Raw genomic sequence first — 25,572 nt, forward strand, 5'->3', positions numbered from 1 at the left:
CATTTTATAGCTGAGCAAACTGAGGGCGGCAGAGGTTAAGCGACTAGTCTAGGGTCACACAGCTAGGAAGTATCTATCTGCAGGAAGGAGGTTTGAATTCTAAGGCCAGAGCTCTATCTGCTACACTACACTGCCTCTAGTGAAGTCCCCGCAATTTTTTAACTGTTTTAATATGTGAGATGACGTGTGGGTGCTCTGTGTGAGATGCTGAGAAGCCTAGCCTTCCATGAAAGGAAAGGAGCTGGGTGTCGGGGGGGAAACACGAACCTGGGCTTTAAGGTTCCCATGTACAACTCAGTCCCTGGAATCTGAATGGATTTTGTTCATTCCCTCCTAAGCAGATGTCAGGAGGTTTTCCAGGGATAGCCATCTGCACCCTTGGCTATGGGCATTGTGGGAAAGGAGAGAGCTGAGTAGCAATGGAGGAGGAAGGGTCCTCATGCCTTTCTTCTCAGAAGGCATGAAAAAAAATCCCGCGGAAGCTGGAGGAGGATGAGATAGCATTCACATCCCAAAGGAAGAAAAGGAAAGCGGACAGCAGCCAGAAGCCCAGTGGCCCATCTGACAGACTGGATGGGAATGACTGGCTTTGGCTACAAAGGTGAAGACAGAAGCAGAGCTTCTGTGATCGAGACGGGGCCACAGTCCTTGGAGGCCTCCAGTCCTCAGGCTCTGTGGCTTGGCAGCCCTCTGGGGCACCGTCCCACCGCTGCCCATCGCTACTTCCCAGAGGACGCCATGAAGGAAAACCACATGACCTTCCGAATGAGTTACAGGTTGGATAAGTCATCCAGGATTTGGTTCCTAGACAGCCTGATCTCATTTAGGGGTCCAGACAAATGTCGAGTCTTTTATTTTAAACCCTTTGAGACTTCCTTCCTAAGTGGAAGAGGGCCCTATTTTTTGGTCACTTCTCTATACAGATTCATTTTGACATCACTCCCTGGGATAACCAAGGAAGGCGCTTTGAGTGATCTCGATTAGCTTCTAATTTGAACACAGCACCGATACGACACACACAATTTAATGAACAATCACATCCTCCTGTTCTTCCATGCTATACGCTTGTCAGGCTTTTTTCTCTCCAATAGACGCCATCTTGTTGGAAAACAGTGAGTAAACATATGGCCAGATTTTGTTGGTCTCCGTCCCAGAGAAGGAGTGGAGGATACCTCGGGTCCTGAAAGACAGGGTTCACAACAAAACAAAGGCACATTTAGGCTTTCCTTCGAAAATGAGGCTCTTACATCCCCCTCCTTTGGCTGAAAGGGTAGCGCACTATGGGTAAGAAATGCTGATGAATGATGAGTTTGGTCGGTTTTCCTTCACGTTTTCAGGAATTTTAACAACATTTGTTCCAAGGTAAGGCTCTCTACTAAGGGGAGGGGAGGATGTATTTGATGTCAAAGTAAGAAGCATAAAGATATTTTGAAAAGAAAATGATATTATTGTACAGCTCAGGTCATTAGGATAGAAAAACCGAACACACACAAGGCCACCATGTTGGCCAAGCATCCTTTAAGATCGGTTCAATTAAATTCAATAGAGGGATATTAAGTTTTTCCTACATGCCAGGCATCATGCTGGGTACTGGGGACAGAAAACAAACCAGTCTCTGCTAGCCTTCATTTTTTTGTTCATTCATTCAACAACCAAGCCTCAATCAAGATGCATTTATTAAGCACTACTTCTGGGCCAGACACTTGGCTAGGTGCTGGTCTGGATACAAAAGACAATAGCAAAGCAGTTTCTGAGTCCAAGGGGCTTCCATTACAAACCTGGGTTCAAATCCTGACTGCCATTTACTAGCTATCTGACCACAGGTCAGTCACTTGACCTCTAAGGGTCTTAATCTCTTCATCTGTAAAATTAGGGAATTGTGTTGGATGACTCTAAGATCCCACGATCATAAGTAAATACCACGGGGAGGTCAGGGGAGAGGGACCAGACTTCTGATTTCACTGATATAAATGGACATTCCAGATAAGGAAGCAGCCCCCAAATCCAGAGTCTTCTAGAAAGCTCTGGAGTGAGGCATCGAGATGACCCAGATGGGAGTTTATCTTTAGTTCATTCCCTAAAGATACACAGATTCCAGAAGTCCAGTCTCTCTACTTAACTGAACAGGAAGCTGCCAGATCTGGGCGCAAAGCTGCCCCCACCACTTGATCACTTAGGGCCTTGGGAATTTTTCCCATTTATAAAATGAAGTGGTTGGAGGAGCAGATTTCTAAGATGCCTTGATTCTCTGACTCTAAGAATGGGAGTACTGGAGGGCGGCTAGAAATCCACCATCCCTGCCACTTAAAAAGAAAATGCAAACAAGCCTAGTCTTTAACCTTGGATAAGATGGAGTGTGTGGTGACAGTGACAGAAAAGCAGCTCAAAAAAGAGCTATGGTTGTTTGTTGTTCAGTCATGTCTGACTCTCTGTGACCCCATTTGGGGTTTTCTTGGCAAAGATACTTGACTGGTTTGTCATTTCCTTTTCCAGCTTTTACAGATGAAGTAACTGAGGCAAAGAAGGTTAAGTGACTTGCCCAGGGTTACACAGCTAGTAAGTGTCTGAGATGGGATTTGTACTCAGGGAGATGATTCTTCCTGACTCCAGGTCCAGAGCCCTATGCGCCATGGCACCACCTAGCTCAATAGCTACCCTCTATTTTCACGTAACCCTTCCAGCTACACAAGGTTTTGGATACTCTGAATTAAAAAGAAAAATGTAGGTTTGTAGTGATCAGGATTAGGAGACAGGAGAGCTAGAAGCTAATCTACAATTAATTTGTTTATTTTATCTACTTTTCTTCATTTTTTTCATGTTTTAATTCTGGACTTTAAGAAACTGAAAGAGAATATGGCAGAAGAGCCAGAGGTCTGAACTTGGAATCAAGAAAGCCCCAGATTCAAATCCTGCTTCTAATACTTACAAACCTGTGACTCTGGGAAAGTTTGATGTCTCTGAGCCTCAAGATCCTCACTGGTGGAAATGAACACCCCCACCACCGCCCGTGGCACCTCCCTCCTGTCTGGTCCAAACCTCCCTCCCATTTCACATGTGAGGAAACTGAGGACCAGAGAGGTTAAGTGACATGCCCAAGGTCACTGAGGCAGGAAAAGTAGCAAGTCAAGACTTGAATTCAGGTTCCCTCCTTCTAAACCCATTGCTTCTGAGAAGACAGAATGTTGGGAAAGTTCTTCACAAACACGGACAAACTAAATGAAGGCCAGTTATTATTATTATCATTATTATTATTATTATTATTATTATTATTATTATTATTATTATTATTGTTGTTGTTGTTGTTGTTGTCAATTTCCCACTTCCTTGCCTGGCAACTCAATTCAACAAACATTTATGAAGTGCCTACTATGTGCCGGGTGCTTGCTAAGTCAGCTTCTCAGGCACATCCCCGGGCCATGCGAGGAGCTCTACTTGCAGCTTCACTCATGCGGCCATTCTGTTCCACACTCCCCAGAGTTCACTCCTCCCTGGGAGGGCACAGGGAGGTTCAGGAACAGAAACACTCACTTGTATAATTCTATAACGGGCTTCGCAACCTCCTTGTACTGTCTCAGCTTGGCAGCCACGGCCTCAGGTTTATCGTCCTCCTGCTGGATCAGCGGCTCTCCGGTGACGTCATCAACCCCCTGGAAATGCAAGACAAGCGGGTTAAAGGGGCCTGATCCACTGATCCACCCTGTGCAGCCGTGACGTTGGCATCAATTCTATGACTATGCACTGATGAGAGCACGTAGGCCTGGGAGATAAAGGGAGGAGTACAGGGATAGGGCCGGTTTTATGAGAATGGGAATCAGTAGTGATGCCCACCCAAGATTTCTCCAAACCTCGGGTTCCAGGGACCTGGATAAAGAGGACTTTTAGTTCACAGCTTAACATAACCAAGGCAGCGACTGATAGAAACTCTCTGTCTTGGGCACCATATTTTAGGAAGGGTACTAGTAAGGTGGGGGCCACTAGGAGGAGGGTGACTTTCAATTCGTTCCATCAACAAGAACTAAGAGTCTACCATATCCCAGAGACTCTCTTATGTGTGGGGAATACAAAGATAAATACAAAACAAGCCTTGCCCTCAAGGAACTTACAGCTACTGGTGGGAAATGGTGAAGACAGATGGCTTTGCTTTATGAAGACCATAAACAGAAGAAGGAACTGGGGATGTCTGGCCTAGGGAAAGAGCTCGGGAGGGCATCGGTGGGCACAAAATGAGAGCTGTGCTTCAGAAGGCTTGCAACAGAAGGAGGGCATGCTTGACCTCCACAGGCAGAATTAGAAACTGTGAGTGCAAGGTGGAGATTTAGGCTGGAGGACGTGCTAAGCCCTGGAACTGTCCCCAGGTGGAATGGCTGCCTCAGGAAAGGGCAGGTTTGCCCTCTGTGGGCGTCTTCAAGCACAGACTCAGTGGCCACTCACTAGGGATGCTGTATGGTTTTTTTTTGTGTAACTCAGTGTATCCAAAACCCTGCAAAGCTGGAAGGGCTGAAAACTTGCAGGGTCACTGTAACTTATTCTACTGTCACCAGAGGTTCTTGGTGACACAGTAGGTGGCATGTTGGATTTGAAGGGAGGAAGACCCGAGTGTGAATCCTACCTCAGGTACCTGTACACCACCTTTCTGCTTAGCAGAAACTTCATTTTTGTCTCTTAATGTCAAGATTAATATGATTCCATTTTTTCAAAAGTATGCACTGGTTTTGGTCACTGGACCTCACATTAGGAATATAACGGCCACAAAAACAATAATTTGAAAAATAAAAATAGCCAGCATTTTTACGATGCCTACTCTGTGCCCGACACTGCCCTGAGCGCTTTACAAGTACTATCTCATTTATCCTCACAACAACCCTGGCTGAAAGGAGATGCCCGTTTTACTGTTGAGGAAACTGAGGCACATAGTAGTTAAATGACCCGCCCAAGGCCACACAGCTACTAAGTGTCTGAGGCCAGATCTGAACTCAAGTCTTTCTGATTCCAGGCCCAGCGTTCTATCTACTGTACCACCCAGCTGCCAAAAGTCAGATTCCTATTTATAATGTTATTGTTACTTTATATTTATTCCTAAAATCTGCATGATTCTTAGTACTCTACTCCCCCCTTCCCCTACTGGTACTGATGAAAAGGAGGGAGGCTTCAAAGGACCAGGGGCCATTCTATCTTTTGTGCACTTTCTTGGGTCACCATGGCAAAAACTTCACCAGTAAGTGATGGATCCTCCTTGTCTGTTGCCAGGGCCATCTTCAGAGCCTGCCCAGCACAGGAGAGCCCCACCCCCCTTCCCCCCGCCCCGAGCTCGGGCCCACTGGCAGAGGCCAGGATGAAATCACAGAGTAGCACTTCAGAGAAAAAGGTGCTTAAAATCAATCTGAAGTAATATTCTTGCCCTCTCCGACACTGACCAAGGAAGATTGAGTTCCTTGATTCCCCTACGCTGGGCAAAAATTCTGGGAGTGCTTCCATGTAATACCAGGCCAGGGAGCAAGAGGAAAGCCAAGTCAGTGCTTTTTGTAATTGAATAAAGAATCAGATCCATAAATATCTCAGCAGCAATCTGTCATTCTGAAGAACACAAGGACATTCCGAGTTGGACAGCGGAGGACCATTGTCCAAAGGTAACTGATGACGAGCTGGTGATGAACTGCCCACAGAGACAATGTTCTGGTCTTCCACATCCGTGACAAAGAAAGACCAACAACCCTCGACGACGCTGGAATTCTCCTTTCAGCCATAAAGTCTTAATCTTTCAGGACAGAACAGAGCAGACTGTGACCAGGAGACCAAGGAAGCAGAAAGAAAGTGCTGAGGGCATGCTTGGAGATTTCAGAGACATAACTAGCGGTGGTCAGCAAAAAGAGACCAGCCACAGTGCGGGACAAGAAGAGGAAACCGTGAACGACTAGAATGAAGAAGAGTGAAATGGAATCAAGGAGGTCTCTTCGAAGACATGGCCGTTAGAACGTTTACACAAGAAACATGTGGATTCACAGAGGACTGCTGTCTGGTTGGGCCCTGACTGTGAGCTACACAAGGCAGTAATGACGCGGAAGCTCTTTAGAAGGGAGACAATCCCTAAAAGCATTCAAGTTATAGAGAGAATCATGACCCGGAGGATGAAAGGAAATCTGAGAATAAAAACCGCAGGAAAGAAACTCAGCAAGGCTACAAATGTGAACAAGGAAAGCGAACCTTAGGGGGAAAGGAAACACACCCAAAATAAGGCTGAAGAGGGCTCCAAAAACACAGCACGGAGAACAATGATAATGCTCTGTCAGAGAGAGTGAGAGACAGACAGAGAGACATAGAGGCAGAGAGACAGAGAGAGACAGACAAGGAGACAGAGGAAAACAGAAACAGAGAGGAGAAGGGGAGAGAGAGAGAGAAGAGGAGGAGGAGGAGAGAAGAGAGAGGGACATGGAGGGAGAGGGGGGTAGAGCAGGAGGGAAAGAGAGAGAAAGAGAGAGAGAGAGAGAGAGAGAGAGAGGCAGAGAGACAGAGAGAGAGAGAGAGAGAGAGAGAGAAGAGGAGGAGGAGGAGAGAAGAGAGAGGGACATGGAGGGAGAGGGGGGTAGAGCAGGAGGGAAAGAGAGAGAGAGAGAGACAGACAGACAGACAGATACAGAGAGAGACAGAGAGACAGACAGTCAGAGAGAAAGACAGAGAGAGACAGAGACGGAGAATGCCAAAGAGAATATGGTGATGGCCATAAATGTGACATGGGAGCAAAGGAGAGAAAATCTACGTCCTGTTTTGTTGTTGTTCGGTTGTTTTCAATTGTGTCTGACTCTTCATGACCCATTTGGGGATTTCTTGGCACATTTACTGGAGTGGTTTTGCCATTTCCATCTCCTGCTCACTTTACAGATTAGGAAACTGAGGCAAACAGGGTTAAGTGACTTGCCCAGGGTCACACAGCTAGTAAGAGTCTGAGGCTGGATTTGAACTCACGAAGATGAGTCTTCCTGACCCCAGGCCTGGTGCTATATCTGCTGCCCCTCTCTAATGTCTTACTTTTACTCCATTATAATTTCAAAGCAGCTCAGTGTACCCAATGGCATTCCAATCAATCAATAAACATGAAGTGCCTGTTTTACGCTGGCTTTGTGCACTGTGGTAAACGTTGGGGATACAAAAAGAGGCAAGAAAAAGTCCCTGCCCACAAGGAGCTCACAATAGAATGATCTATTTGCTATTTCAAGAGACAGATGCCAGGTCAGGCTAGATGGCAGCTACTTGGAACGGTCTTTCAGGAAGCAACGCGGCACTGTGTTAAAAGCAGACCCTGGAGTCTGAAGACCTGGGTCCAATACCCACGCGACCTTGGCCAGATCAGAGGCTCGGTTTCTCCATCTGTAAAATGAGAGGCATGGACTAAACTGTCCAGCCGCCTGCTTCCCGCAGCCTCAGTCTCCTCTTCTGTACAATGGTGAGCCTGGCTCTAGCCCAGTGACCCCTGATGGGCACAGACTGGCAGCATCCATCTCCCTTACCTGCACTTGAGGGGGGTTGAACTCCATGTTGTAGACTCTCCCGCTTGGGGGATGGATCCACCTCCGGCTCAGGCGGTCCTTGAGCGTCTCGAATGGAATGTTCAAGCTGATCACGAGGTCCGGCTGGCAGATTTTGTCCAGCGCTTCAGCCTGTGTTAACGTTCGAGGAAAGCCTAAACACAAAAGGCAGACACAGAGGAAGGGGGAATGCGCATTTATCTGGTGCCTACTGCATACCAATTTACAAATCTTATACTCAAATCTGGTAAAAACCTTGTGAAGTGAGTGCTACCAGTGCCCCCAGTTTACAGATGAGAAACTGAGGCAGACAGAAATAACCCTCCCAGGGTCACAGAGCTAGTAAATGTCTGAGGCTGGATTTGAACTCAGGTCCTCTCAACTTCAGGCCCAGCATTTTGTGCACTTTGGAGCCACCCCCATAAGAGCTCTGCGCCAGTGTGGAAATAGCAGGAGGTCAGACGCTGCCCATGAAAGAAGCCTAGAAACTCAGAGGTGACATGTGGTACAGAGGAAGGGGGCCGTGTCCAGAGCTGGCAGGACCTCGGTCCAGTGCTCAGGTCTGCCCGGGGCTCCTGGAAAAAAAAAAATCACAAAATCCTCCTGGGCTTCAGTTTCCTCCTGGATAAAACTGGGCAGGGAGAGACAAGATGCCCCCCAAGATCCATTCCAGTTCTCAATCCCCAAGTGATGAATGTGAGAAAGGGAGTGGAGAGAGCACTGGGACTGCAGTCAGGAAGACCTGAGTTCTAATCCTGTCTCAGACACTTACTAGCGGTGTGACCTTGGGTAAGTGACATAAACTCTGCCTGCCTCAGTTTCTCATCTGTGAAATGGGGTTAATAACAGACCCTACCTCCCGGGGTTACTGTAAAGTGCTTAGCACAGCGTCTGGCACATAACTAGCACCACATAAATATTAGCTAATATTATTACTACCACTATTATTAAATTGTTAAGTCATTTCATAAATTATTACATAAAATTTATTAATTAATAAATCTTAATATTGATGATGATGATTTTAGTCCAAATTGTCCCTTAGTGTGGATACCTTTAACTCATCTACAAATGGCCATTTGGCTTCATGACATAGTGGACTGGACTCGGAGTAAGGAGTCTGAGTTCAAATCCTGACATATTCTGGCTGTTCCTTAGCTTTTTCTGTGCCTTAGTCCCCTCATTTATATATCTGAAGTGCGCTAAGGTCCCTCTCGGCTCTAAATCAATGATCTTGTGCCTCTTTATGAGGGAAGATCATTCGCTCCCACAGGAGCTCGATCCTCTTCTAGGGACCCTGACGTTGGATAGTTTAGCCTTATATCCAGCCAATGGTTGTTTCTTGGCACTTCTCCCCTGGCGAGGGCTCTGCCTTCTTGGGCAGGTGGAACGAGGTGATGGCTCTTCTGCATCAGCCCTGCCGATACCCGCAGGCAGCCGTGAACTCTTAAGTCAAGACAAACCACCCTGCTTCCCTCAACAATTCTGCAGCCCTTCCCCTCCCCCAATACCTTTCATCCCCTCTCTATCAGGAGGTGGAAAACATGCGCCACTACCGATCCACTGATCTGTGTTCTTAAGGTTGGCACTGTTCAAACTGTCCTTTCTCAGTTCTTCTTAATCTTAGTGCCTTCCTTCTGAGATTAACTCCAGTTTGTCTTGTCTATCTTGTCTGTGGGGGCAGCTAGTTGGCAAAGTAGATACAGTGCTGATCCTGGAGACAGGAAGACCCAAGTTCAAATTCAGCCTCTGGTATTTACTCGCTGTGTGACTTTGGGCAAGTCAATCAATTCCTGTTTGCCTAAAAAGCCCTTCCTGGGTCACTGCTTTCTCGTGGAGGAGGGACTTGTCTAGCTCAATGAAACCAGGTCACAGTGGAGAGAGCACTGACTCCCTCCCACCCAAAGTTAGTCTCCAGAGAAGGAAATAGCAAACCACTCCAATATCTCTGTCAAGAAAATCCCATGAAAAAAAATAATCCACTGGGTCAAAGAGTCAGATATAACTGAACAACAACATGGCTTGTTTGTACATAGTTGTTTGCATGCACCTCCCCCCCATTAGTCTGTGATTTGGGAGCAGACTGTTTGTTGGTTTTTAGCCTTTCTTTGCATTCTCAGAGCTTAGCACAGTGCCTGACATAACAGATGCTAATTGACTCCTGGTTCTGCTCACTCCAGCCCTTCATCAGTGTATCCAAACCTTCCAGGATTTCTCAAAACCTTCGCTTTCGTCATCTCGTATGGCACAACAGCACTAAATGACACAATGTGGTCAGCCACTCCCCAGCTGAAGAGAACACCCTTGGTTTCCAGTTCTTTGCCACCACAGAAAGAGTACAAAAGCATTTTTATCCACATGGAACCTTTTCCTCCTTCTTTGATCTCTTGGGGTATAAGCCTGATAACAGTATCACCCTGCTTCCCTAAACAGATCAGCCTATCAATCAACGGCATTTATTAAGCCCCAAATACGTAGCAGGCATTATTAGGGGCTGGAGACACACAGATAAAAGTGCAGCACTCAAGAGAGACGACACAAACATATGTAAGCATACATGTACATACATATGTATATATATGTACAAGCAAAGAGGCACAAGGTGACTTGGCAGGGGGAGGGACATGAGAAGCTGGAGGGAATCAAGGTTCTGTGGGGAGGATCAAAACAAGGGGTTCAAAGAAGCAGAATAAGGGAGGAGGAGTGCAGTTTTGGTATGGGACACAAACCATCTCCTGGTCTACAGCCCCTCACCTTCTGAATCAACTCTCAATAGGAACATTCCAGCGGCTAAATATCCTTCATAAAATGTGGTCTTCCTACTCCTAAACACAACACAACAGTCCAGATGTGTATTAGGAATCACAGGTCCGCCAGTCTAGAGTTGGAAGGTAACAAGGCCGACCGTCTCACTTTACAGACGGGGAAACTGAACCCCAGTGAGAAGCGATCTGCGCAAAACCCTTAAGTGTCAAAGGCAGGATGAGAACCCAGGTCCTCTGACTCCAGTTTCAGCGCTCCCTCTACTGTCCCAAGCCGCCCCTCTGACCAAGGCCAATGCCATCATCACTGCGTATGAATCCTCATCTATTCTGAGAAAATGCTAATCCTGCTATTAATTACTATCGCCAACAGCTCACATCTATACGGTGCTAGGGCACCTCCTCCAAACAACGGTGCGACCCTTTTCCTCATCTGTAAAATGCGGGACTTGGATTCCAAGGCCCCTTCCAGCTTAACATCTAGGACCCGAAGAGCTAACAGGAAACACCAGAAACAACGACCACGATATCTGAATAAGGCGGCACGGCTCACAAAGCGTCTTGTGAGGGAGGCCCGGATGAGGACGCTGAGGCTCAGACGCCTCGCCGAAGGTCACGCAGCCACTAAGCATGGGAGCAGGATGTGAGCCCGGCTTTCCCAGACTCTAAGGCCAGCGGCCCATCCGCCGTGTCATCATCTTCCCCTTTCCGCTATCAGGTATCATTCCCATTTTACAGAAACGGAGGCTCAGAGAAATGCAACAATTCGCCCACCTCCTAAGTCTGGGGAACGGCGGAGCTGGTCTACAAGCCAGGCGCGCTCACTCAAGGCCGGCGCCCCATGCTCACTCTCTGGACTTTCAGTCGACACTTTCTACAAACACCGTTCTATCTACCTAGAATGCTGTCCCCTTCCCTGGCTCAAAAACAGAACCCCCTCTTTTAAAATCCTTATAATCCCAGCTCCTTTCCCGGGAAAATGTCCTCGACCCGCTTAACAGGTAATGGTGCCACCTTCATCTAGCTTCAAAGAACTGTTTATTGTTTATACCTCTGAACAAGGCAACTGGACCAGATCTGGGCCCATCTTTGGGATTTTAATCCAAATACCACGTGCTTTTAAAAACAGCAGACACGGCTTCCAAATCCTTGAGTGGGGAAGGATAAAGGACTTCAGGAAGTATGTATAAGGTGGAGAAATCACTGTCTAATGAGCTTAAACAATAACAAGGCCCATTTCTATCATACACCCAGCAGAATCCTTTGCTCCCAACGACAGTGAGCAGTGCCGGCACAAGTATTCTCATGTCTGTTTTACAGCTGAGGAAGCTCTGAGATGCCGAGTTCTTTGCCCAGGTCACACAGCCGAGATGCTCTGAAAGTCAAATGAACTCACATCCTGATTTTGTAAGCCGTGCGGACCCTCCAGAGTCTTTTCACATGTTCCAAATGACGAAACTCTACGCAAGCAACCCCAGGGCTTACTTTGTACCCAGAACATGAACTCAACAAGTAAACTGTTAAGCACCTGTTCTGTACCAAGCACTGGAAATACAACAGCAAGATGAAAAGCTCCCTGCCCTAGAGAAGCTTACACTCTATTAATCAATCAAGGACTTTTGTCTCTTTTTGTATCCCCAGCACTTAGCACAGTGCCAGACACGGACACGCAGTAGGTGCCTAATAAACGTTTATTGATTAATTATCGAGTACTTGCTGCTCAATATATGCCAGGCACTACTCCAGGTATTGGGCTCACAAACCCCAAAATGAACAGTTCTTGCCCTCAAGGGCCTTACATTCTACTAATCAACCGATGAAGAATTTACTAAGTGCCTACTATGTGTCAGGCACTGGAGTTCCTAAGACCACAGGGAGCAAAGGATCATCTATTCATGGCTGGCCACAGCCAGTCTAAGCCCTTCATTTCACAGGAGTCACAAATGAGGCAGTCCTTGTCCCCAAGGAGCTTACCCTCTACCAAGGAAACTGCATATACCTCCATTATCACCAATCAACCCTTTAAAGGACCTTCGGAATATTTAAGCCTTGGGTGGCCAGAATTCTTTCAGGAATGGAACAGTCTCTGTTTCCCTAAGTGTGGAAGGAGAAACCACGAGTCCCTCCTTTGTCTTCAAGCAAGGTTTCCTTGTTCAGAGCTCAAGACCCTTCTGATTGGCAGGGGAAAGGGAGGGGCTCTCACGAATCTGTTTACCAGACACAACACTGTTTATTTTTCAGCTTCATGCTTTCTGGGTGCCACCTTTGAGCTGCAAGGACCAGACATTCCACTGCGGAGGGAATCACCCTGTTTAACTTTGGACTAGAAGTCTGTCTCCTTCCCTCTCTGCCAGATCATCTACTTCCTCATCCAAACATCCCCCCCCCAGTTCTAATACTGACTATATGTCCCTTGTTTATTTTGTAATATTCCTCACCCCAGGTCCCCCTGTTACCATGGAAACTGGATTCCAGCTCTATGGATACATTCCATTAATGCACTTTGAATCTTACTTAGGAAGCCAGCTAGAACAGGGTTTCTGTAGTGAAAGTGCACAGAGTGAGACCCACTAATCTGTGAGAAAGGAAGGGGAGATGTCTTCTCCCCAGGTCACCAATTAAAAAGTCTCTGAATCTTAGACTCTCAGAGTCGGAAGGGACATCATTGGCCATTTGATCCAACCCATATGTGAAGGAAACTTATCTGGCCACATCCTCACATGGTCATCCAGGTTTAATGTGAAGATCATCCCTGAGGAAGAATGCAGCACCTCCATGTTCCAGCTCTGGACGCAACTCCAAGCCTAAATGGGCTTTTTTTACAGCTCCTCCCTCCTACCCCCGATGATCCTGGTTTTACTTTCTTTTTTTTTTAATGAAAAAACATTTAGTGAATTCCTACTAAGCTCAGTATTGGGGATGGATGACAACCATGGAAAGACAGTCTATGGTCAAGTTCACACTTTGGCAGGGGGTGGGGGAGGAGACAACATATTATTAGAGAGTTCAATTGCTGGGTAAATGAAAAGACTTTCAAAAGTTCTAATTCCTAAAAGTCATAAGAATGCACCAGAGGGGCAGATTGCATGGCACAGACAGGCATCTTTAGATAGCAGTCTGGATTAGCTTATAGGTAGTTTAGGGTAAGAGCTGAGCACATCAGAGTTCAGTTGGATATGACAGAGACGAGGAATCTGCCTTTCTTTTATTAGTAGTACATGTGAATAATTTCTATAATTGTTTAGAGTATGTTTATAATAATTTCTACTCTAATTAGTACTACATGTGAACAATTTCTATAATTGTTTACAGCATGTTTATAGTATAAAATATAGTATTTTGTTCATATTATTGAAGAAAAATTAAAATAGCACATAGCTAAACAAATATAGTCATGGAAGACAGCTACAACACAAGAGGGGGAGAAGGGTAAAGAGATTGATTTGGAGATTATATTGCAGGACTAAAAAGAGTAACACTTTAAATTTCACCCTCTGCAAAGTATTAATTGAGTCTTCTCACTTCTTTCTAGTTGCTTCTCTGGCTAATCTTTTAGCTTCAGTATTGCCTTCAACTTTCGAACCAGCAGGTACATACTTCCACTCAACATTCATGTCCTGAGTCATAGTATCCAGCTTAGCGAATTGGTCTTTGTGGACTACTTCTTTATTTTTACTTGTTTTCCAGCCATTTTCTTTCCAATTGTGAATCCATTCATTCATGCCTTTGGTGACAAGATGATTATCTGTGTACACAGTGAGTATGTCCTTATTTTGGGCCTTTGCTTGCTCGATCACTTTGGTAGCTGCTTCTAATGATGCTCCTTGGTTTGTCTGTCGTCCAGAACGTGTACTACTTATGTTTAGACGATGGTTGGGTCCCCAGAAGACACCAATACCTCCTTGCGCTCCTTTTCTTCCATTATTTTTGCAGGCACCCTTGACATACACAGTGTTAGGGTCTGATGCCTGGTATGATTGCCCGTATGGGCTTTCAGAGCCTCTAGTCTCCCAGCCATACTCATAGCTCCTTGGATTGTGTTTCCAACTCATCTCCAGTCTCTCCAAAGTCTTGGTGTAAAAAAGAAAATGAGTCTGACCTTCAGAGATCGGGAACCCTGGTTTTACTTTCTAAGACCAAGCAGAACAAATCTTTCATTTGGGAAGTCTGCCAACATCATCACGTCCTCTCCTCTGCCCTCCTTGGGACACAATTCATCTGATCAGTGCCCTTCCTAAAATTTGTCAGTCAACAAGTCAATAAATATCTATTAAGCACCTACTATGTGCTGGGCACTGTGCTAAGCGCCATGGTGCCCAGTTGTCATCCGACCAGGGAAAAACAGGACAATCACCTCCCTAGTCCTTGACCCTATGCCCTCATGTAGCTGAAGCTCTTGTCTTCCTGCTGCCACATCACACAGCTACGGAGTAAATCTTCATGTCCCAAGATGACTAAACACCGCAAGGATTACCTTTAGTACTGCAACACGGAAGAGATCTGAAAATGGTCCTATGATGCAATATGGAGAGAGACCAGAAAGTTCAGTGAGTACCAGGCTGATATCCAAATCTGACAAGACAGCCCACGTACACAGGTCTTCCTCAGCTTTTAATAGAGTATTTTCAAGCACAGGAGACAACCAGGACCAAGGTGTGGAGGCAGGAGATTGAATGTTGTGTGTAAAGGCTTGGTTGGATTAGAAAGTACATGAAGAGGGAGTGATGCATAATAAGAATCTTTGCCTCACTTCCCATTCTTAGTACGCATCACTCCCTCTTTGTTACTTTCTGGTCCAGCCAAGGTCTTTACATACAGCAGTCAATCACCTGCCTCCACACCCTGGCCCTGGTTGTCCCCTACGCCTGCAAACACTCTTTCCTCACTTCTGCATCTTAGAATCACTAACTTCCTTCAAAACTAAGTTCAAATGCTGCCTCTGACATGAGATGCCTTCTGATCTCCCACCCCCCCATGATACTCACTCACGTTCAATATCTCCATCTCTCTTCTTTCTCTCTCTCCCCCATATTTATAAGTATATGTGTATACACACACATATGCATATGCACATACAATGTATATGTGTGTTATGTATATATACATGCATGTTTTTATATGCCCACATACGTACATGTTTCTCCCCCCAGAGAAAGTAAGCTTTTTGGGGACATGAACTGCCTTTCTCTTTCTTCGTATCTCTAGAGTCTGCCACAGTGTCCGCCACACATAAGGCCTTTGAGCCTAAACACTGAAACATGGTGTGAGTGATGCGGAATATACAGAATAAACCTAAAAAATCTAAATTGAAAAGGTTGTGAAAGGCTTTCAATGCCACCTAAGAGAAGTCCTATTTTTACCCTTAAGGTAACAGGGGGCCACTGAAGGTTGATCTTAGCTCTTCAGTTTTTTTTTCCTCCATATCCCAGAACCTGAATCGGATCCTTTGCTCTCAGGAGAACATCTCTGAAACCACACGGAGTTGAGATCACTAAATAATTAGCATTTAAATCAATAAAAAATCTGCTGAATCGAATGTCATCTTTGACCCCACTCTTTCCCTTAGTATGTCCAATTTCTCACCAAGAAAGAACAGTGTGCCACCTCCCACCTCACCAGTTCTCCCATAGTCCCCTCCTCTCGATTCCCAATGCTGCCACTCTATTTTGGGCCCTTATACTCTCTCGTCTGGACTATTGAAACCACCACCTAAAAGTCTCTCTGGTTCCAGTGGCCTTGGTGGTTTACTGTACAGTGTAAAAAGCAGTGGCTATTGAATCAGCAGGTCCTGGGTTCAAATCCTACTTGTGATATGTAGGACCATGAGCAAGTCACTTGACCCCGGGGCCTCAGTTTCCTCTTCAGCAAAATGAAGGGAGGGGGGCTAGTTGGCCTCTGAGATACCTTCTAACTCTCAATCTAAACCTTAATACTCTATATAAATGCTGCCTCTTTTTAGTAGTATGAAGCCATTTTAGGTCAATATCTCCTCACTAACTCAAATCCAATAATACTCTTTCCAGACAAATCCAGTCATTATCTTGTTTACGGAACCACTGTTCAAGGCACAGCCACCTCCTCCATGGCGCCATCTGCAATCTCCCCAGCTTGAAGCAATTTCTCCCTCATTTCTCCAACATTTGCTTATAAGCTTCTTGAGGGCAGGTTCTGCCTTTTTTCCCTTTTTGTATCTCTAAAGCTTAGCACAGTGCTTGGCACATAGTAGGCACTTAATAAATGCTCACTGATTGACTGATCTCTCATAGCACTTCACATTCCTACTAAGCACATGCCACAGTTTGTCCTATACATACATCTCTTTTTCCCTTAGGCAGCACCATGCCATGGAGAGAGCACTGGTCTTCAGAGTCAGAAGACCTACACACAACACCAACTCTACCACTAACTGGTATATGATTTCGAGCACCCACCTCACCTTTTCCAGGCCCTAGCTTTTTTTACATTTATACTTCTTATCTCATTTTATTTTTTTTATCAGGCCCTAGCTTTTTAACAAAGAGGTGGGCATGACTGAAATGACTGAACAACAGCAAATGTGCCAGGCACTATGGAGGGTAGACAAAGATAAATATAAAGAACTTCCTGCCCTCATAGGCTTCCACTGGACCAAGGGGCAGAAAAAACAGCAAATAAGGCAGTAAGAAAATACAGAGTATAAACTAATTAATGTGAAGTAACTGAGAGAGAGAAGGGAAGGAGGGAGAAGGCAAGGGAGATTCCCCTCCTAACTTGGAGAATGATTTCAGGCTGTGTGGTGTCCAGGTGGGCTTTGAAGTCAATGTGAGAGATGACCCAGATACCTTGATGCTGTGACTCTGGTCACAATAGGTTAAGGTCAAACCTCAATTTTACTGAATTCAGCAAAAATAAATGTTAAACCTTAAATTTCAAGTTTTGAAGATATGAACTTGGGCGAGACGGGGAGAATGGGCATGAGAATTGTGGCTATGAAAGATGTAAGAGAGAATGATGAGAAAGATTCCAAGGAGAGTGGGAAGGGTCATTGCAATAGGGCAGTGCCATGATCAGCCTCAAATGTTGAGGCCTCAAATCCCTACGGATCTTGGTGCGCTGCCCACAACTAGGGACTCAATCCATGTGTGACTATGTTGTTAAACTCTGGGCACGCGTACACACAGCTAGTACGTGTCAGAGAGAGAATTCAAACCCAAATCTTTTCTCACTCCCAAAGCCAGCCCTTGTGTGCCAGGCTAAGGAGCTTAAGACTTGAGTTGGTAAATGCTGGGAATCCACCACCCACAGCCTGACCACGTCAGTGACATGATTGGGCCTGTACAGCATTAGGAAGATTAATGAGGCAACCATGCCTAGAATGGCTTGGGACACAGGTCATATTTAAGAAAGACACAGATAACTTGCCATTTGAAGGCAGCAGGGCAGGTGTATTTGCTGGGGGTGAAGAGTGAGCTGGGGAAATTCTTTGGTTGGCTTCCATTAATCAAAAATGGCATTAAGGTAGGCTTTTAAGAGCTCTTTAAATGAAGATGGAAGAACTTTGGTTGAGCTGCCTGTCTGGAAAGGACATAGCTCCAAGGCAGAATAAGGACTCATTCATTAAATCCAGCAAACATTTAGTAATCATCTGCCAAAAGTGGCCAAACTCTGTGTGCTAGGTGACACATCAGAAGACAAGGCCCAGGGCCTGTAATTACGAAGCTTCAAAGTACTATAAATGTCCCATGTATTCTTCTCTTCCCAGTAATCCGAAGAGTAAAGAAGTGCAGGTATTCTCATTTTATAGAAGAAAAAAGAGTCAGACCTGATTGAGAAATGACTGAACAACAACAAAATCCTAAGACAAAGGAGGTGGCAGTCCTGTTGTTCTTAGGCCCAGTTTGGCCATGTCTGGGATACTTATTCTAAGGATATTGACAAAACACAGAAGATGGGAACCATCTCATTAAGAAAAGGTTTGGGGAAAAGAGAGTGGTTGACCGAACTAAGTTAGCTGCTCAATCTGGATAAGAGCAGACCCAAGGAGGGCATGATGACCATTTTCAAGTATCTGAAAGGTGTCACATGGAAGAAGAATTAGCCTTATTCTACACAGAAATACAATGAATATACGGAAGTTACAGGGTCATTTTAAATCAACTGCTAATATCCCTTTTAGTTGTGACTTCTTCTGTCCAAAAGCCATTCTCCTTGCCCAAGAGAACACGGGCAAAATATCAGGTGGCTAAGTTCCACCTTCTCTCTAGCTTTTCATATGTTACCCTCCCCCACAGCAGCCCTACTCAGTCTTCTGATTCTCCTCTTTTCTCTACTATAGCTTGAAAATGATTGTTGTCCTTAACTTCCCACCCCAATATCAGCTCAATCCCAACTTCAGCATGCCCAATCTTAATCTCGAAGTACATGCTGTGTACCAGGCTATGACCTTGTATTTGTCCCCTGTCCTTTGTTTTTTGGTATCGAGAGCAGCTAGGACAATGCCTATTATATAGTGATCACTTAGCAAAAACTTGTCCGATTGATGGCCCTTGTTTCCATCTTCCATACGGATCTTTTTAAAAATACACCTTGGTTGGCAAGCTCCCCATGCATCTGCACCAGCTTCTGTAAACAACTCTCCCCTTTCTTCTTCACAAGTAAAATTTGAAGATACAGAGAAACATTCTTGATAGATTCCTTGCGATCCTTCCTAGTCTGCCGCCCCTAGCCCCATTTAGTCCAATGGATCCTACCAATCTTCCTCTGAATATGTCAAAATTGACCCTGCCAAAGTTCGGCCAATGTGTCAGATGACACTTCAGCTTTCCACTTCCTCTCAACCCCAAATTTCAAGAGGGGGCATCCGGTTGCTTCCTCTCAAGGTTTCCATGACTTTTGTTTCAGCAACCAGCTTGATAGGTGTCCAAATATTTCTTGTTCATTTTTCTACCTTTTATTAGGATTCAAATTATTAAAGCAAGCCAGAAATGTATAGCTCGAGAGACCACAGACTCAGATGATCGAGCTAGAAGGGATCTTAGAAGGCACTGAGTACAAACTCTTCAGTTTACAGATGAGGAAACTGAGACACAGAGTAATTAAGAGCCTTGCCCTGGATCACAAGAAAGGCCCAGCACTCAGGTCTATCACTATTCCATCACGCCTCTGTGGCATGCTTCATCTAAGGGAATCAAGGGAGGATGGACAGTCCCATTGCAGGAATGGGTGGGGGGAGAGCAGGGAGAATTGACATGTATAAATACATAGAGGTGAGAGAGGAAGAAATGGGGCTGGAATGATGAGGAGCTCAGTTTGGATAAAAAACAGCTCAAATGAAAGGGAGAAGAAAATTAAAGACAAAAAAGGTGGGTTAGAGATATACCATGCAGGGCCTTAAATGCCAGCCAGTCAAAAAGCATTTAAGGGCCTACTATGCGTCAGGCACTGTGCTAAATGCTAGAGATACAAAGAAAAGCAATAGGTAAGCTCTGATCTCAAGGAGCTCATACTCTAATGAGGAAGACAACATACAAACAAGCCACATGTGTGATAAACAGGAAAGCATCAGAACGGAGAGCGATTGCGAAAGTCTTGCTGTAGAAGGTGGGATTTAAGCTGGGACTTCAGCTGGGACTTCGGGGAAGCCGGGAGGTAGAGAGGATGAAGTAAAGCATTCTAGGTATTGAGGACAGACAAGGAAAATGCTCGCAGCTGAGACAGAGCAGACTGTCGAGATGACCAATGTCTAACAGGGAGTTGGTAATGAGAAAGGGAAGTTTGGGAAGAAGATGACAATCTAATAGTTTTCTGCATAGAAATGATCGATAAAAACATGAGAGCGGATGATATCCCCAAAGAGAATGCAGAGAGATGGAAAGATGGCCAAGAACAAGAATCTACAGGTCACAGAGGAAAAAGAGCCAAAAAAGAAACAGAGAAGTAAAAAAGAAGAAGAAAATTCACCCCCAAAGGAGGTCAGTGGCGAGCAATGGTGCTCAACAGTAGTTGATGCCATAGAGCAGAATTCAGACAGAAAAAGAAAAGCAAATTATTCACACAGCATGACCTCTATCACCTCCTATGCAAAAATGAGGAGAGCAACGCCTCTGTCTTCAGGAAGGAGCTGAAGCACATGATTTGTCTTGGTCCCTTCAATCGTTTTATGGAGCAGTCAATTAACAAGTATTCACTAGAGCCTACTATGGGCCAGGCACTGTGCTGAGATCTGGAGACACAAAAAAGGCAAAAAGACAGCCCCTGCCTTCAAGGAACTTACAATCTAATGGAGAGAGACAATCTGCAAATGACTCTTCATACAAAATATGTACAGTGTAAAGGAAAGGTAGTCTCAGGGAGAAGGGACCAGGAACAGGGGTGGGCAATATTGAGGGAAACATCTGGCACTCTAAGAAGTCACAAAATCACAGGATGCCCGGGCAGAAGCCACCTTAGACTTCATTCAGTCGAGTTCCTTCTCCCATTTTACAGATAGGGCAATGGAGGCCCAAAGAGGTTAAATGAGTTTCCTACAGTTGCACAGATTACTAAGTAGAGTATCTGGGATTTGAACCCAAGTGCTCTAATGCCAACACCAGTGGATGGAGGGCCAGGCTTGGAGTCAAGAAGCACCAGCCTCCAATTCCATCTCTCAAGCATCTCATAATTACGTGATTATGGGCAAATCACTTCACATCTCATTCACTTGGTTTCCTCATCTGTCAAGTCAAGGGTTTGGGCCAGAAGACCTTGGTGCCTTCCAGCCGCCGATCCCTGAACTCCTCTGAGCCTCGGTCTCCTCATTTGTACAATGAGTCTCTACTGGAGAGGCTCAGATGAGATCCCATAAATTCACTATTACTATTTTTACTTAGAAACATCTCACGAATGCAAAAGCCCCTAGTCCAGGCACCAGGTGGAACGCGCCCTAGATTGAAGGCTAAGAAGACCCAAGTTTAATGACTTCGATTCTGTCTGCTTGAGTTTCCTCAATCGTAAAATGAGGATAATAAAAAGCACCTCCCTCCACACGTTGGTGTGAGCATCGAATGGACTGACATTCACAAATTGTTCTTAAACCTCTATATCTTTATAGCTTCCTACTTTGATCACTCCTGCAAGCTAAAATTCCATAAATAAAGGTTCCACAAAACAAGGGATAACGGCATACTCATTTTCCCATAATTTATTTTCATTCCACATGTAGGAGAGCCACAGGCAGGGGGGAAAGCGAGGCCACAGCCCAGGCCACTTGAGAGTTCCTAAAATGAGAGTTTTATAACCAGCTCTACACTAAATGAACAGATGCAGAGTAGCCTTCTACCTTCCTTCCACCTTCTCTATTCATAATTTTCTTAAAGTTGCGGGTCCCTTTCAAGGATATCTATCTATCCATCTGTCCATCCATCTATCCATCCATCCATCCGTCCATCTATCCATCCATCTGTCCATCCATCTATCCATCCGTCCATCCACCTATCTATCTATCCATCCATCTATCCACCATCCATCTATCCATCCATCCATCCATCAACTTAGATTTCTATCAATCTAGATATTTATGATCATCTATCAATCTAGATATCTATGAGATATCTATCAATCAATCTATATATTGATTTAAATTGTTCATCATGTCCTACTGTTCATGACCCCATTTGGGGTTCTCTTGGCAGAGACACTGGAGTAGTTTGCCATTTCCTTCTCCAGCTCATTTTACAGAAGAGGAAAAGGAGGCAAACAGGGTGAAGTGACTTGCCCAGGGTCACACAGCTAGAAGTGTCAGAGGCTGGATTTGAACTCAGGAAGAGGAGTATTCCTGAATCCAAACCACTGTGCCACCTATCGACATAGATGGAGATAAAATCACCCAGGTTAGGTAAAGACCTCATGGCTTAGAGCCAAAGTCTTTCATGTTGGCCCTCTGCAGACTGAGAGATGTTCATTCACTTAGGTACAGCCCCAACTTTGGCAGCTGCCTAGTCAAATCATCTGGCACAAAACGGGCCATTTTAAACTGCAGGCTAAGCAGCACAGTGATGCCCCACCCCTCCTCGGGACCCCTGCCCACCTTCTATAACCCCTCACAAGCCCTCATCCAGCCTTGACATCCCACGATCGATCATGTGCCTTGCGGGATTCCAGCAGCCTGGTGCACAGGTCAGGGAGCCTTGGCTGAGGAGAACCCTGTCCCGGCACATTCTGTATTTCTGGTCTTGCCCTGCTCTCCAGTGTTTTCTGAGTTCAGAAAGAAGCTGAATGTGGAGGTGAGGTGGAAGGTTTTCTCCCCTCCCTTCAGAAGCCCTCACAAAGACCTTGACAAGGACTGCTCAGAAATGCTTTTCAGAGGAAGAATCTCGGATTGGAGATGACATTCCTTCACAGCATCCGCTGCCTCACCCCTGCCAGTGGCACTCGAAGATAAACATACCCAGAAGCGACCTGGGGCAGAGACTGTTCCCTAGAATCACAGCCAGGAGTCAGAAGGAGCAATTACAGAAGTGAAATGAGAAAGTTAAAATAAAGGCTCCCTCGGGCATGATGCCATCATGTTCACTTAAGTCATAAGACCACAGCACCTGGTTAAAGCAGAGGAAAACTGGCCACCCTCTGCTGAACCTGAGCTGGATCCTGGAGTGACAGGGTCATGGGAGTCTGAATCCAGGCCCTGCCACTTCCTCTCTGGGGGATGCCCTCTCTGGGCTTTGGAAACTTCAAACTCCTATGACCCTATAGTGATGGAGGGGGCTGCATCTTTTCTTTCCTGCTTCCCTCCAACTTCCAGCCCTTTGCACAACCTTCTCCCCAGAGACAAACAAGTTACATATTTTACGTATTCTGCAGTCACAGTGATAGGTGAACTAGGAATTATTTTCACAGCCTCATAGAGGAATTTTTATCTTAAAGAACAAACAAACTCTGACCTCTTTAGGGGCAGATCTGATTTCGGTCTGATTCTGGACCAGCTGAGATTTTACTGGCATACCAAACTCCCTGAAAGGAAACTCACTTTCCCAATCTAGAAAGGCAACTGGCTCTTCATTCACAGGCTTTCAGGATTGCCTGGATGTACCAGGAGGGGTCAAGGGACATCCTAGGGCTTGGGGCAGGGGTGGGGAGCATAAGACATCACAGTCAGCATGTGTCGGAGGAAGCGCTAGAACCCAGATCTCTGTCTGCTCTAGGATTGGCCCTCTATACACTATCCTGCCTCCTAAAACATACATTATTCTAATAGTTAAGGGGGCCATCGGGAATAATGACTACGTTCTAGCTCCTTTATTTCGATGTTAGAATAACCTTCTCCCAAGCCAGGCTGCTGAGGATGCCAGGGCACTTAAGACTTGCTGAGAGGAAAAGTCTCTTAATAACTACTGGGCACAGGACATTTTATTTCCTCTGTCACTAAAGAACTTTGACTGTTCCCCAGCCAACCCCCAGAACACCCACTTTAGATGGGATTTGGGGCTGGGAAGTGTCCATCTATCTATTCTCCTCTTTTACAGGTGAGGAAACTGAGGATCAGAGAAGAAGCCTTGGGTCTTGACAACTTCTCTCCTTTTTGCTCAGGACGAGTGATTCCACTGGCATAAGGAGCTAAAGGGCTGTAAAGTCAACACCCGAGCGAGGCAGTCTTTCCTGTAATTAACTTCTAGTCTCCAAGAACCACCTAGGACCCCACAGAGGTGAAATAACTTGCCCAGGGTCGTGCATCTAATGCATGTCAGAGGCAGGAACTGAATCCACATTTTCCTAACTCCAAGGCCAAGGCTACCTCTTGGCCTGTATTCAGTAGATGCATAATTGCTGGCTGATCTGGGGGAAGAGCTACGATGGAAATTACAACCCTCAGATTTCCATGACGCCATGATGTACCTCCCAGCCCAACGCAATGGCAGCCACCTGAACCACAGACCTAGAGGAGCTGCCGGTGTCTACGTCATACACCAAACTGGGATGGTGAGCACAAATTAAATCTGAGCCAATGGTTCCAGCTGTAATGACTAGAAGTCTTGATTCCAAGGCTCTGCCGTTGCCCTTTTTGGATTGAGAGGAAGAGTTGGGTTCCATTTCTGCTTTGGATTTACGTTGAGGAAGTGACCCTGAGCAAGTCACCTGGCCTTCATCATCTTCAAAAGGGAGAAACTAATGCCTATAGTATTTACCTATGCACATCTTTCAATAAACATTTATTAAGTGCCTTCTATATGCCAGGCACTGTGCTGAATGCTAAGTATACAAAAAGAAGCAAAAGATAGTCCTTGTCTTCATGGTGTTTACAATCTACTGGAAAAGGCAAAAAAATGTATACAAAGAAAGCTCTACACAAGGTAAATAGGAAATAATCAACAGAGGGAAGGCACTGGAATTAAGAGGGGTTGGGGAAAGCTTCCTGTAGAAGGTGGGATTTGAGTTGGGATTAGTTGATAACCTCCAATTTATCCTATACATATAAATATGTATTGTATTTGTGTGTAGTGATCTGTAAGCTGTCTCCCCATTAGCTTGTGAGTTCCTTGAGGGTAGGACCTGTTTTTTGCCTTTCTTTGTATTCCCAGTATTTAGCAAAGTATCTGGCAACAGTAGGTGCTTAATAAATTTTTACTTACTTGCCTTGCCTTCAGAAACTTGTTACTTGATCACCAGCAAAATCCCTTGACTTCTTTGGGCCTCAGTTTCCTCATCTATACAATGGAGACTTATGATATGAGCATCTACCTCCTAGTTTTGTGGTGAGGATGAAAAGAGATCACATTTCAAGCACTATACATTAACAGGGCCATTTTGTAAGTTCCAGAGCAATATGTCTTTGGTACCAAGAGGTGTCGACTTCCCAGGGCTCCACGGTGCAGTTTCTTGGCTTGGGTCCTCCCTCCCCCTGAGTGAAACACTCTGGCCTTGGCACTATACTTGCCCACCAGTGCCAAGAGCTCCAAGGCTATTTGAGCAGGAGGTGCCACAGCAACAAGTGGGGACAATGGAGGGGGAAGAGAGAAGGAAAACGCTTGTGTTTTTCTAATTCAGAGAGCATTCACTCCAGGGAGAGGGAGCTGGGCCAGAGACCTACACCCACTCCAGGACAGGAAATAAGAGCTTGACTTGGTAGAAACTGAAGGCCCCCTTGAAGGACAGGTCCCCACGTCTTCCCAAAAGCTGAGCGAGGATGGTCATTTTCTTAAACCCTTGGTAAACACTACTTGGAAAGCCTAGGCTGCAAGCTGCCCCAAACACCATAAATAGCCGCCATTCAGTCTAGAGATTACTAACATAATCACAACCATTTGGGATTTCAGGCTGGAATTATGCAAGAAAAGAAA

The 25,572-nt window shown here is 45.5% G+C and overlaps 1 protein-coding gene across 1 annotated transcript in view; it reads right to left on the bottom strand.

The window, feature by feature from the left end:
* Positions 1-912: 912 nt before the first annotated feature.
* The window catches only part of AK4 (adenylate kinase 4), a 91,007-nt gene continuing 66,347 nt past the window's right edge, over positions 913-25,572 (bottom strand). The window contains exons 3-5 of the mRNA XM_036756196.1: positions 7,503-7,675; positions 3,529-3,647; positions 913-1,180 (exon numbers count right to left, since the gene is read on the bottom strand). Of these exons, the coding sequence (XP_036612091.1) occupies positions 1,069-1,180; positions 3,529-3,647; positions 7,503-7,675 (404 nt within the window). The 3' untranslated portion in view covers positions 913-1,068. The remainder of the gene's footprint in view (positions 1,181-3,528; positions 3,648-7,502; positions 7,676-25,572) is intronic.

Source organism: Trichosurus vulpecula, chromosome 4 (assembly GCF_011100635.1).
Source record: "Trichosurus vulpecula isolate mTriVul1 chromosome 4, mTriVul1.pri, whole genome shotgun sequence".
Taxonomy (NCBI): domain Eukaryota; kingdom Metazoa; phylum Chordata; class Mammalia; order Diprotodontia; family Phalangeridae; genus Trichosurus; species Trichosurus vulpecula.